The 13,149-nt window shown below is 44.6% G+C and overlaps 2 protein-coding genes and 1 long non-coding RNA gene across 22 annotated transcripts in view; 1 reads left to right on the forward strand and 2 right to left on the reverse strand.

Annotated features, from left to right (window-relative positions):
- The window catches only part of BRIP1 (BRCA1 interacting DNA helicase 1), a 216,385-nt gene extending 210,969 nt beyond the window's left edge, over positions 1 to 5,416 (reverse strand). For 11 of the 17 annotated variants that reach the window (XM_081171959.1, XM_081171958.1, XM_081171957.1 and 8 more), the window contains exons 1-3: positions 5,073 to 5,412; positions 3,152 to 3,279; positions 1,830 to 1,941 (exon numbers count right to left, since the gene is read on the reverse strand). In XM_081171959.1, the coding sequence (XP_081028085.1) occupies positions 1,830 to 1,941; positions 3,152 to 3,244 (205 nt within the window). In that variant the 5' untranslated portion in view covers positions 3,245 to 3,279; positions 5,073 to 5,412. Of the gene's footprint in view, positions 1 to 1,829; positions 1,942 to 3,151; positions 3,280 to 5,072 lie in introns of all 17 variants that reach the window. The other 6 variants (XR_014002468.1, XR_014002469.1, XR_014002470.1 and 3 more) reach the window with 4 other exon arrangements.
- LOC308574419 overlaps positions 1 to 13,149 on the forward strand; it is a 198,239-nt gene that overhangs the window by 43,871 nt on the left and 141,219 nt on the right. The gene's annotated exons all lie outside the window — the stretch shown is intronic.
- The window catches only part of INTS2 (integrator complex subunit 2), a 29,895-nt gene continuing 24,570 nt past the window's right edge, over positions 7,825 to 13,149 (reverse strand). For all 4 annotated transcript variants that reach the window (XM_081171979.1, XM_081171982.1, XM_081171980.1 and 1 more), the window contains exons 22-25: positions 12,455 to 12,562; positions 11,499 to 11,604; positions 11,050 to 11,226; positions 7,825 to 10,456 (exon numbers count right to left, since the gene is read on the reverse strand). In XM_081171979.1, the coding sequence (XP_081028105.1) occupies positions 10,287 to 10,456; positions 11,050 to 11,226; positions 11,499 to 11,604; positions 12,455 to 12,562 (561 nt within the window). In that variant the 3' untranslated portion in view covers positions 7,825 to 10,286. The remainder of the gene's footprint in view (positions 10,457 to 11,049; positions 11,227 to 11,498; positions 11,605 to 12,454; positions 12,563 to 13,149) is intronic.

The following is a 13,149-nucleotide window of genomic DNA, read 5'->3' on the forward strand; positions in this document are numbered from 1 at the left end:
GGGTAAAGGGACCCTGACCGTTAGGTCCAGTAGCAGACGACTCTGGGGTTGCGGAGCTCATCTCACTTTATTGGCCGAGGGAGCCGGTGTAGAGCTTCCGGGTCATATGACCAGCATGACTAAGCCACTTCTGGCGAACCAGAGCAGTGCACGGAAACACCGTTTACCTTCCTGCCGGAGTGGTACCTATTTATCTACTTGAACTTTGACGTGCTTTCGAACTGCTAGGTTGGCAGGAGCAGGGACCGAGCAACGGGAGCTCATCCCGTTGCAGGGATTCGAACCGCCGACCTTCTGATCAGCAAGCCCTAGGCTCTGTGGTTTAGACCACAGCGCCACCCGCATCCTTTAAAAAAAACACCACAGTACCCCAAGCTGATTTTTGCCCCAACCCAAATTTGACCTGAAATATTGTGGGGAATTAAAGCACACTTCATGTAATTTTATTTTGTAGATATCTGCTCTAAATCACTGATGTGGCCATCATTATCAGCACATTGGTGGGTTTGGGGAGTGTATCCAGGAATGCTTTGATTTGCAAACCCCTGTGGGATTTTTAAATTTAAAATTAAGCTCAGTATATAAATAAATAAAGTGTGTTTTAACGTTCTCAAGCTGAGCAGACATAGGATAAGGCGGTCATTCTGCTGGTGTAGCAACAATGCATCTACTACATCAGGACAGATAAAAGAAAGTGCTTCTTTTTGCAGCAACATAGTTAAATTATGGAACGTGCTCCCACAGTAGGCAGTGGCGGTCACCAGCCTGGAGGATTTTAAAAGAGGACTGGACCAATCCATGGCTATGAATGGCTACTAGCCATCATGGTTATGCTCTGCCTCCATGGTCAGAAGCAGTAATGTTTCCGAATACCAGTCACTGGAAACCACTTGGATCCTGGTTGCAGGCTTCCCACAGGTAGCTGGTTTGCCACTGTGAAAACCAGATGCTGGTCTAGATGAGCCACTGGCTTGATCCAGCAGGCTCCTCTTAGGCTCACATTACACCCCACCCCAGCATACCTGGGCTCTGCCCATCAATGAGCTCAAATTCGAAATAATCGAAGATGAATTGGGTGGCAGCTCTAGTTATCAAGCGATGAGAATCCAGTAAGGTAACATGCCCAGACTGCACCAGAGTCATGCACTGCGGTGAACTCAGACCTTACTCAACCTCCTCATCCTTGGAAGGTGGAGCTGCTTTTTCCCTCCGATCATAATTCCTTTTGTGCCTGGGGAGCCCACTGTCCTCCTGAATTGTATGCTAAACGTTGCAGCAGAACTCAATAATGAATAAATGACAGTCAACAGCTACTTGAATAATTTACAGACCCAGGAAAAAAGACATCTTCCAGCCAACTGGGCCACATAATTTCAGGCAGCCGACTATGCATTTCCTATGAACAGGGTGACCAGAGGCAAAGGAACATGGGGAGATCCCAATGCAGATTCAGACCATTGGTCCATCTAGCTCGGTATTGTCTACACTGACTGGCAGCAGCTCTCCAGGATTTCAGGCAGGGAGTCTCTCCCAGCCCTACCTGGAGATTCCAGGGATTGAACCTGGGATCTCCCACATGCATAGCGGATGTTCTATGGCTCTTCCCCTCCAAAAAAGGCCAGGATGGCTCCTGTACCTTTGAGTAAAAGAGGAATTTTCAGCATGAGTTGTTACAGAGGGGTAAAAAAGCCCCATCCTCCCTTGCCCTCAAACACCTTCAAATGCCCTGATGATCAAATACTGTCGCCTTTCTAAAATAAGCACAGCCATGCAGACGGGCCTCTCTAGGGAAAAGACTCCAAAAGCTGAGTCTCTACTAAATGGCTTACCGTAAAGTGACTGTTGCCATGACAATGCAGAGCAAAGCAACGCCAGGCTTTTCCCGCTTCCAGTAGGACTCTCCAACAGGCAGTGCTGCTTGGAGTTGAGCCCCTTCACAATCTGTGAGTAAATAAATATAATAAGCACAGGGGGTTGTAAACCATCTTGAGTGAATGATATTTGTGCAGTAACATTTATTTAAAAATAATATCATCTGAAATATCCAGCACATCCTAAGAAAATATTTGCTCGTTCTGGAGGGAACTATTAGGTTGCAGAGGGGTATGTTTTGTAGGTTCTGATAGTTGCTTCAGTAAACCATAGTTCAAACTAGCAGCAGTTCCCAGCACTGATGTTAACAACAAACTGTGGTCAGTTTGCTAGGACACTTAAGGAGCAGAGAGGAGTGGGGAACCAAAAACTCCAGCAGCTTTTTCACACCCTGTTTCAGAGTAGGATTGGTGAAACTGTAGCCTGCTAATCAGAACCAGCAGATGTCCCAATTCGCTCATTTTCCCCAACCCTGCTCACCTGGCCCTCACTTGACCTCATGTGTGTGGGACAAATGAAGACATGGCTACAAAGAAACAATCAGGAGCCTTATAGATGAGCAAGGCTTGGTGTAAGTGCCGATCAGTGATTTTTCCTCCTGTAATGAGGCTGCATTTTAATGTTTTAATGTTGTATTTTAATCTTGTTTTTTAAGTTGTATTTCAATCAACTTGTTTTTATTATTGGTTGTTAGCCGCCCTGAGCCCGGACTTGGCTGGGGAGGGTGGGGTATAAATAAAAATTATTATTATTATTATTATTATTATTATTATTATTATTATTATTAGAACACATCCCACAGGGAAACACTTTCTTTGCCTGCAGTATGATTTTAAACTATGTGGGGACAAAGAAGCAGAGTTTGCAGCAGGTGCAAATTCTGTTTCTTTTACCAGCGCAATTTGATTTCATAGGGCAAAGGCTTCACCTGATGTGAGTTGATGGACAGGTGGGCAGTCCCACGCACCTGTCAAAGTGGCCCAGAGGAATTAGGAGAAGTCTGGATTCAGTCTGCCCCAGTTTAGAGCTATGTCCAAACCAGACCAAGATATGAGTATTATTGCAAATTTCATTCTCAGTTCTGTAAACGTTTCTAATTGTTTTGGGTTTGAGGTTTGCATTTAAAAAGCAAGCAAGCAAACAAACAAACCCAAAAACAAAACTCAACCATAAAACAGAAATTTTAGAAAACATTTTAAAATGAAGACTACTAGAAAAGGTTGAGAAATCTGATTTACTTGACTGTAACTACAAATCTCATTGCAATGAATAAACTTACTGCATTCATCATAGCAAGCTGTGAAGGGTATGCCTTGCAAGGGAAGAGAATTTTCACACCTCCAATGGTGTATTCTGACGCTGATGAAGCCATAACCACATTGAGTTTTCAGAATTCTTGATTAAAATCTGCAAGATTAAAAAAAAAAGCAAACTTGTTCTAAATGATGAACAGGATGCTGTAGGAACATGGCAAAAGCCACAAAGAACGAGATAAAAATAAATGCAAACTGCTTGGGACTAAGTAAGACATTTCATTCAGTCTTACATGAAGTTAGACCATTGGTCCATCTAACTTAGTACTGTCTAAAATGACTGGCAGTAGCTCTCTAGGATTTCAGACCCGGGCTCTCTCCAAGGCTGACCTGGAGACTCCAGTGACTGTACTTGGACCTTTCTTTTCCTGTGAAGCATGTGCTTGAACACTGAGCTTTTGTCTCCCACCTAAAAATAAAGTTTGTGTCCTCATGCCTCTGGATAAAGGGCTGAATTACATAAGAAGCTGCTTTACACCAAGTTAGACCATCAGTCCGTGTAGCTCTGTATTATCTACACTGACTGGAGGCAATTCTCCAGGATTTCAGTGAAATATCTTTCACAATCTTACCTTCTTTGTAAAGCACTTTATTTATTTACAATTAAATGGTATACAAATTATGTTAAAATATAATAGATGGTAATCAAATTTATGTATCAACCTTGCTCTTAGGATGGTACACAAGAAGCTAAAATGCAAAACAGCAATAATAATGGAAAGTAATCAACTATTTCAACAAAACCACTGTACGAAAGAGTAACCACACACAAAAAAAGAACATTTTTTTAAAACCTGCTAGTTCCTAGTGTGTTCAATTGTAGCTATGAGTTTCTGGCTTTTGTGTGTCTGTGTATTAAAAAAAAAGAAAGAGGGATGATTTCCAAAATGTACCCAAATGAATGTTGTTGTACCTCATGCCCTAAGATTTATTCTCCCAGAGTTTTGGGTTGGATGAGCCTGGCAGGGGGTGAGGCTCTTCCCCATCACCCTCTCCCAAACCTGAAGGAAACTTTGTGCCAGAGATTAAATTTCTGTTCCACCCTTCCTCTCAAAGGAGTCTAGGCCAACCAGCAACACAATAATAAAGTAAATGTTCACGTCGCTTCAGGACTGCAGACCCCAAAATGCCCATAAAATATTTCAGGCCATCTTTGTGCATAAGGTTAATAACAAGAGGTTGGTGTTTTTTTTAAAAAAATCTGTCTTACAGAAATGCTTGGGTTTTTTTTTTAAATCAAGAATCAAAACACTCACGTGTCTGGTTTTTATTTTTAATGGCTTGTGAAATGCTCAGTATCACCGTAGCAGCCAAAGTTAGCCCTACTCCTAAGTAAGCCATGGAAAGTAATATGCCTGACTAACTTAGGTCCATTGATTTCAATAGGCCCACACTCAAAACTAGAACTTAGTTGGTTTCACATGGCAGTTTAATAAGTAACAGCAACCAACTTGTGTGTGGAAAGAAAAGCAGGGGAAGAAAGCAAATTCTGTCCCACTCAGCCATAGCTGGAGGAGACCCAGTGTGAAATGTTTTTAGGACAACTGTTATGTGGGTTTTGATCACCACCTCAGAATTCATGTTATTTGAATTATGATTTATAAATAGCGGGGGGGGGGAGAGAGAAACGCCGCTTTTCTTTCCTCCTAAACTTAACGAGGGTTTATATACATAAATATACAAGGAGAGAGAGATTTATGTACTATATATATATAGCGCGGCAAAATAATCGGGCAGAAATTAACGGTCAACATACGCTCCCCCCCTCAAAAAAAGGATGGAAAAGCTAATGGATCTTTTCCCCCCCTCTCCTCTTGCGAGTTGGACTCGCCCAGCACGCGCGTATCAAGCCCAGGCCCGCGCGCGCAGAAGAGCCACACTTTTTACCTCAGGAATCGGGTTCTCTTCGGTTTAGACAAGCCCTCCTTCCCGCCTGTTTTTCCTCGTCCCACGGCGCCCGTCTCCATCCGGCACCTCAGCCAATCACTGGCGAGACACGGGCTGCCGCCGGCCAATCGAAAGCCACGAGCGGATCCAATCCAAACGTCCTGGGATTATTCTAATCGGAACTCATCGCTTGGCGTGTCTTCCGGGTTCCTGCTGTTGCCTAGGTAGCCGCTCGGTTAGTGCGGCCTACCTGAATTTCAGGCGTCTCTGCCTCCTCCTCTAAATTTCCCAAGGTGGAGATTCTCTGGCCATCGCTTACCACATTTTCGAATGATGTCTGTGCCATGTTTCGTGACAAAAACCCCATAAATCATCATAATCGAATCGTAGAATTGGCAAGGACCCCAGGGTCATCTAGTCCAGCCCTTCAGTCATAGGCATAGCCAGGATTTATTGGGGGGGGCAGTACATCAGTTTACTTGATGGGGGCACTCTGCCCATTATACCAGGGGTCAGCAAATTTTTTCAGCAGGGGTCTGCTCAGTGGCGTAGCGTGGGTTCTCAGCACCCGGGGCAAGGCAAGTAATTTGCGCCCCCTAACCCAGGGCAAGGCAAGTAATTTGCGCCCCCTAACCCGTGGATTTTAGCACTCGAGTCTCTTCCGCCCCCCCCCCCCAGATGTTGCTTCAGGTGCAGCAGGCCCCCCTGCACCCCCCACGCTACGCCACTGCTCCCACCGCCAGGCTTCGGAGCATCCTTCCGAAGGCTGGCGCGGGGAGGTCTCTCCGCCCCACCGCCAGGCTTCGGAGCAGCCTTCCGAAGGCTGACGCGGGGAGAAGGTCTCTCCGCCCCACCGCCAGGCTTCGGAGCATCCTTCCGAAGCCTGGCGGCGGGAGGAGGTCTCTCCGCCCCACCGCCAGCCTTCGGAGGAGGTCCGAGGACAGTGGGGTTCCTGCTTCCTCGAGGAGGGCCGGCCAAACACGCCCCCCCAAATGTTGCGCCCGGTGCGGCTGGCACCCCTGGCACCCCCCACGCTACGCCACTGGGTCTGGTCCACTGTCCCTCAGACCATGTGAGGGGCCGGACTAGATTTTGAAGGGGGGGGGAAAGAATTCCTATGCCCCACAAATAACCCAGAGATGCATTTTAAATAAAAGCACACATTCTACTCATGTAAAAACACCAGGCAGGCCCCACAAATCACCCAGAGATGCATTTTAAATAAATGGACACCTACTCACGTAAAAACACGCTGATTCCCGGACCGTCCGTGGCCCAGATTTAGAAGGCGATTGGGCCAGATCCAGCCCCCGGGCCTTAGTTTGCCTACACATGCATTACACCATACTGCCTCTTAAAATCAATTAACTTGCACTTAATACTAATAAAATCAATGGGAAGAAAGGTAGTTTCTCAAGTGCCACGCATCTCAATGATCAGAAAAAATGGACTGTAGCTTATTAAGTTTGGTTAGGAAGGTCGCAAGAGAGAGGCGGTAGTCACTCCTATATTAAAATCACAGCTACATGCTTAAAATTGTCACTTCTTATCATAAGGTTACCAGACATCCCCATTTCCTGGGGACAGTCCCCAGATTTACAAATCAGTCCTCTGACGAAATCCATCTATTTAGTAGGAAGTTGAAAAGTGTCCCCGGATTCATTGAAAAAAATTTGGTAAATTCATTCTATCACAATGTGCAATATAGATTCCTCCACTTTCCTCTTTGGAGAGGACTTTTGATGGATATTTTTGGCAGAGGTTGTCATCAATTAGCTGACAGCTACATCTTGTGGTTGGCGTGAGTTTTTCATTTTTTAAAACACTGCATTGCTTCTGCCGATTTTTTGCTTTCTTTCTAGTACAGCCAAAACAACGTTGCCCTAGTGCTGGTAATGGATTGTGTGTTTTATGTACTACTGTTTTTTTACTAGCTTCTTATCCTTCTTAACGGAGTATGCCAGGGATTGAACCTGGCACCTTCTGCATGCAGAGAGTTCTCAACCCACTGAGGTCTGCTCCCAGCTACCACTCCTCTCTGAAGTTGTAGCTCCTTGGGAAGATCACCATTTGAACCTGTAGCTGGTTGTAATGTTCCAGAGTTTTATTAAGCAATAATCGCAGTTCACAAGGCTTCACTTGTTACACAGGTAACCCGTGGTCTTCTGCATCTAGGAGATGCCATTTTCTTCATTTTTATTGCACAAGTTTGCATCTGAGAAATGTACAGAAAGTATTGATTCCATATGTGAAACACCACTCTGCATAACTTTCATATCTACATTCACATAAGGTTACCACTCTCCTAAAGAATTATCCACCTACTCTGACTTGAACTGTGAGCAACCCTTTCAGAACCCAGAATACGCATGAAGATTCAACAGGCAAGACACAGCTGATGATGCCACAAGTTGCATACAAGTTATCATTACAGAAAACAAGTGTGATGTGCAACAGAATGTTGCAGCATGATGTACTCCTGTACCGAATTCCAGCCAACTGACCAAGCCAATAATTTTCTATTCAATTTCCCACCCCCATTTTCCCAACCTTTCTAACAGTCAGTCCCCCATTTGCTGTACTTTTGCAAACCTTTGTGTCCTCACAAGTCTCTTGATTCTTCCCCCTTTTTGTGTATGGGTGGCTCCGTTTGGACTCCTTACGGATGCATGCTTAGAGAATAAGCTTGCTATTATTATATAAGACATATACATGATGATATACAGTATATATATAAAGACAGACAACGAGCTGGAACAGTACAAATGTTTATAAGAAACACACAATGTCCACTGGGTCTTCATTGAATAAATGCTCCCAATGGTATATAAAAATATTACAAGCCTAAGAAAACCAGAAGGCATGAAAACATATGTACACATTTTACAAGAATCTAAGAAATCACTCTCTTCCAGTCGGCTAAAATATTTAAAAACTGTATTTTAAGAAGGTAATACTGGCATATAGAATTGGGTTTTATCCAATGCATAGTAGACCCACTTAATAGACATGACTTAGGTTCATTAATTTTAGTGGGTCTACTCTGAGTAGGATTTAGCTGGATACAATATAACCTCAGCCGAAAATGTAGGCAAAGGAGGTTTCAGAACAGCACTGTCAGGATCAACCTGGTGGTTTCACTGAAGAATTAAACAACAGTGATGAAGAATTTTAAAATCAAACAGGAGGCAACTGACCATCTTTGAAGAGGACAGAGGCAGTTTTGACTCTTTGCCCTACACTGACTGATCCCTATACCATAAAATTGCAACATCCAACCCCTTTTGTGTACCTGAACCATGAAGGCCCTTCTGCATTCAATGACTGCCTTGGATGCCCCACTACACCATGGTTAAAAATAAACTATTTCACATGAACAATGAGTGTGGTGGTATGTGCTCTGCTCAAAAGTCTCCATTCTGTTCCTCCATCGGGGAGGAAACCAACACTCGCAGCCTTGTTTCCCTCAAACAAACCACAAACAGCATGCCAAGAACAAAACTTAAGCTTGGAGAGAAAAAACCATAAGCGCTGGTTAGCACATGATGTGAAGCCAGTCTCTGGTTTCTTTCTTTCCTGGTGCAAAGGAGCAGGATGGAGCAAAGGCAGTGACTTTTAACAAGCGTTTAAATGTGACGGCCAAACCAAGCTATTGCACAAAAACACATACAGAAAACAGTAGAGATCTGCATATGTACTTGGAAGATTGCACCTGATTATTAGGGAGAGGCGTTCCGCTACTAAATTGGTAACTTCTATGCAATAATAATAAGCAGGATATGTGAAGGACGTCCTAACTGGACCACTGAAACAGCCATCTGAGATGCAATTCTTTTTACCTAAATCAACTAGGACTAAAAACTTTAGGGTTCTTGACTTACAAAAGGATCACTTCAGAAATATTTGCTCCCCGTTGTTGGCGAGGAAAAACATGAACATTGCTTCAGGCTTCGTATGTCAATTTTTTACCCTCCGAGAATTAGCACACCATAAGAGAGTCAAGACACCCCACATCTTTCCTTAAAAGCTGTACTGAGATTAAAAACCCCCCAAAACAAACTGAGCTTAGCTCTGTGCTACCTGAACACATATCAGAACTTATTTTTGACACAGCAACATCACAACAATAAAAATGCATTTCAATAAAACTGCTTTTGGTACTTTCCCCCACACAGACATCTCTAAACATACTGAACAGCCACGTTTACACAGTGCTTTTAAAAACATGATTTTAGGGTTTATTCCCCCCTCCCCCAGAAAAATCTGCAGCAAAATTCACATTTGCCAAAGATACTATAAAATGTTGGTACTTAAAACTGGAAATTTGACTAGGAAACAAAGCATTAGTTGTGAGGGAGTCATAGACAGCTGGGGACCTGGGTGCAAAATCTGAGAAATGGAAAATTGCCAGCTGACCCATCAACTCACCTGCTGCCCCTCCTAATGGCTAAGAAGAACTTCGCAGTCCCAGCCAACCAGCACATAGCCACTTCGGGTGAGGCCAAAATTCTGTTGCATTGATCAAGAGTTTCCTACTGCCCCCTTTCCTAAAAAATATACCCCTGCTGACCACTCTGGGACTTTCAAACCTCAGCTGGCTCTGAGCAAGCAAATAGGGGCAACAAGAAAGAAACCCCCACCAAAACTGACCCTGTGGGGCCTACCACTACATGCAGACTTTTACTTTAAACAATCAAAAAAGTTGCATCTCTTTATCTCTCCCTCCCCAGTTCCTTTCAAACTGTCCTTGTTCATTTCACAAGCCACCCTTCACCTCTGGAGCATCTGCTTGAATGGAAGTTGTCCCACAGATTTCAGACTGTGGTTCGGCTTTAACTCAGGACACAGGGCGGAAGAGAACCGCCTGAGACACTGAAGAAGTAGAAAATGGCAGGGTAGCAATTTCTCTGTTTCACAAACACACACTAGGTCAGCTTTTGCAAGCCTCTCTCCTCGAAAAACCACCAAATATGGATTCCAGAAGGAGTTGACACGGAGACCACTGCAAAAACCTTAAGATGCTTTCACTGAAAGCGGCGTTTGTCTGCTGCATCCACAACTTTGCATTAAAGCTAATGAAAAATATACAGTTTCCTTCCAAGCCAATTCGTAGCTTCACTTTGGCCTGGAAAGCTTCAGTTTGGAATTTACCAACTGGAAGTCAGCATCCGCTACCAAGTACCCAGCAACGGCCCTTTCTATTTTGGGCGCACCTTAAACTCCGCCGACACTCATGTTAATTATTTCGATGAAAGTATTTTCAATACACTGGCATAGCTGGACATTGGGGTCCAAGCTGCTGGTGTCTCCCGGTCCAGTTTTATGACCCATCTCTTTGTGAAGTCTTGTTCGCTCGTACGGTTTCTCCTTCAGTTGCTGGAGACCTGGGGGACAAGTCAAGGCATTGCAAAGTGAAGTGGCACTTAAGGTAAAAAAAAAAAAAAAAAATCAAATATTTATGTACTTTGAGGCAGCAAAGGAAAGGGTAGAAACTTGGTGGCAGTGCCAATTATCATTCTTATTTTACAAAAAACAAGTCTCCAAGTGACTCATGCTGAGTAAACATAAGGCTCCAGGTTTTACTTCTGGAATCTCCAGTTTAAAAGGCACCAGGAAACAGGAGATGAGGAAGACCTGTATTCTGCCTTGGACTCTGCAGAGCTGCTACCAGCCAGAGTAGACGGGCAAATAGACTTACAAAGCAGTTTACAAAGCAGATCTGCATGACTTCTCTCCTTGTGGGCAGGTACAAGGAGATGTTCAGAACAGGCCATGAAACCTCATCCCAGACCATGCAAACCTTAATCAATGGCACTCCTCTGATGGCCAAGATTTTAGCCACACGATGTTTGTGTGTTTCTAAGTGTACCTTATTCGCCGCAAATGGACAATGTGCTGCTGAATTTTCAGCATTCAGAGGAGCTGTTCTAAGGAGCAATCAGCACACCAATCACGTCTGTCCAGCACGAATACTTACGCGTAATGATTGGGTCAAAATCCCTCGTCTCTGTGGCGACGTCTGAAGCACAAACCTGCCCGATCTGGATGAGCAGGGACATGATATCCTCATAGAGGGGAGGGAAGGCTTGGCAGAACGAGACCAGGCAGGGCAGGGTGGGGACGAAAAAGGTGTAGCGCTTTGCCTCGGTTAAAACTGGAGAGACAAAAGGATGCGCTTTTAAAAACAGGACAGATCCAAACAATGAGAGCCACCGTTTAAAGAGGCACACAATTTAAACACATACACAAAGACTGCATTTCATACACAGAACTTCAAAGCAACCCTGCCAACATTTTGGGGAATCCACAAATTCTGTGCCCTCTTTTATATAATTGCAAAGTGGCGACTCGCATACGTGGGCAAGCAACCACTGGCTTAATGCACATAAGGTGAATATCTAGGCTTCCCATACATTCCACAATTACCTGTTAGCAGCGTCCCCATGACATTGATAGCCAAACGGGCCACACTGAGGGATTTCGGCAGAGCGTACTGAATACATAAGTAAGAAAGTAACTGGATGGCAAAAATCTGGAAGACAAGGAAGCGGGGAAAGGATATAAAAGAAGCAGTAGGGTTTTGTTTTGTTTTGTTTTGTTTCTAAAGTAAGACTATCCTGTGTGAAGTTTTATTGTGCATTAAAATCAGAATTACCCTACGTTCCTCTAACACAGACATTAACACATGTAAATATTTGTTTATATCTATAACCCCATAGGAGAAACCCATGTGGGGTACAATCAGCAGCTGCACACAGAAGACCCAAGAGGTGTTCACAATATTCGTTTGTTTGTTTCTCTACTTACTTGCTGCTTCTATGCTATGTATTTCTGCAGCATATGTGCCAAAATAGCTTCTAAGTGATTTACAACTATTAAATCAGTATGCTATTAAAATGAACAGCAACAAATCCACTGGGGCATTAAAACATCCTAAATTAAAACAAACAGTAAAACAAACTATTAAGTAAGTTTTTAGAAAACCAGATAAACAATAAAATTAGACGTTTGGTGCAAGGGAAGGGTTGCCTAAACAGGTGTCTTCAGGGGCTGGCGGAATGCCAATACTGATGGAACCTCTCCTATTTCAGCAGGGCGGGCATTCCACCAACACAGGTGCCACGGGTGAAAAAGCTTGCCTCCATGTTACCACAATATACAAAACCCATCTGGCATTTCCCTAGCAAATGAAAATAACTACCACCGCTAGACCTAAAGGAAGCACTCATCAGGGGCAGTGCTTGGATGCTTTGAACCAGGGCTGAATACGGGATCTGTCCTTCCAATTACGGGGAGCAGGACGGGGTGGGGAGGGAGCAGCTCTCTCTCTCTCTCTCTCTCTCTCTCTCACACACACACACACACACACACACACACACTACCTGTTTCTCCAGTTCAGGCTGAGCAATCAGTTCAGGTATGAAGTCCAAGCAGATGTGCATGGATGGGATGCCTGCCACTGTCAGGCCAAGCAGCTCGTACGGGTACCCCTGTTTGAGCAAAAGAGGGAGAAGGTATCAGAGAGAGACCGCGAGATCAGGGTTGCACCATGAGAAGATTAATCAAGGAGTTGGAAAGAAGCCACCTGGTTCCAACTACAGTGGACATTCGGGTAGCGAACGTGATCCGTGCGGGAGGCGAGTTTGCAACCCGCAACATCCACAACCTGCAGCGCCACGTCTGTGCATGCGTGGGTTGCGATCTGGCACTTCTACGCATGTGCAAAGCGCAATTTAGCGCTTCTACGCAACCGCCGAAACCCGGAAGCAACCCGTTCTGGTACTTCCGGGTTTCGGCGAGTCCGTAACCCAAAAAAAGCAACCTGAAGCGTCTGTAACCCGAGGTATGACTGTACGGTGTGTAATCTTGCCCCACATTTTAGTATGAGCAAGAAGAGCTTACTGTATCAGGCTAGTGGCCCTTCTGTGCCAGCATCCTCACAGTGGCCCACCGGATGCCTTGTGGGAAATCCGCAAGCACAAGGCAAGGACAAGAGCACCGTCCCCTTCTGAGATCTCCAGCAACTGGTATTCTGAAGCATGACTGAAGGTAGAAGACGCCTCGGTCTGCTCCCGAC

Source organism: Podarcis bocagei, assembly GCF_964188305.1.
Source record: "Podarcis bocagei genome assembly, chromosome: 15".
NCBI classification, from domain to species: Eukaryota; Metazoa; Chordata; class Lepidosauria; order Squamata; family Lacertidae; genus Podarcis; species Podarcis bocagei.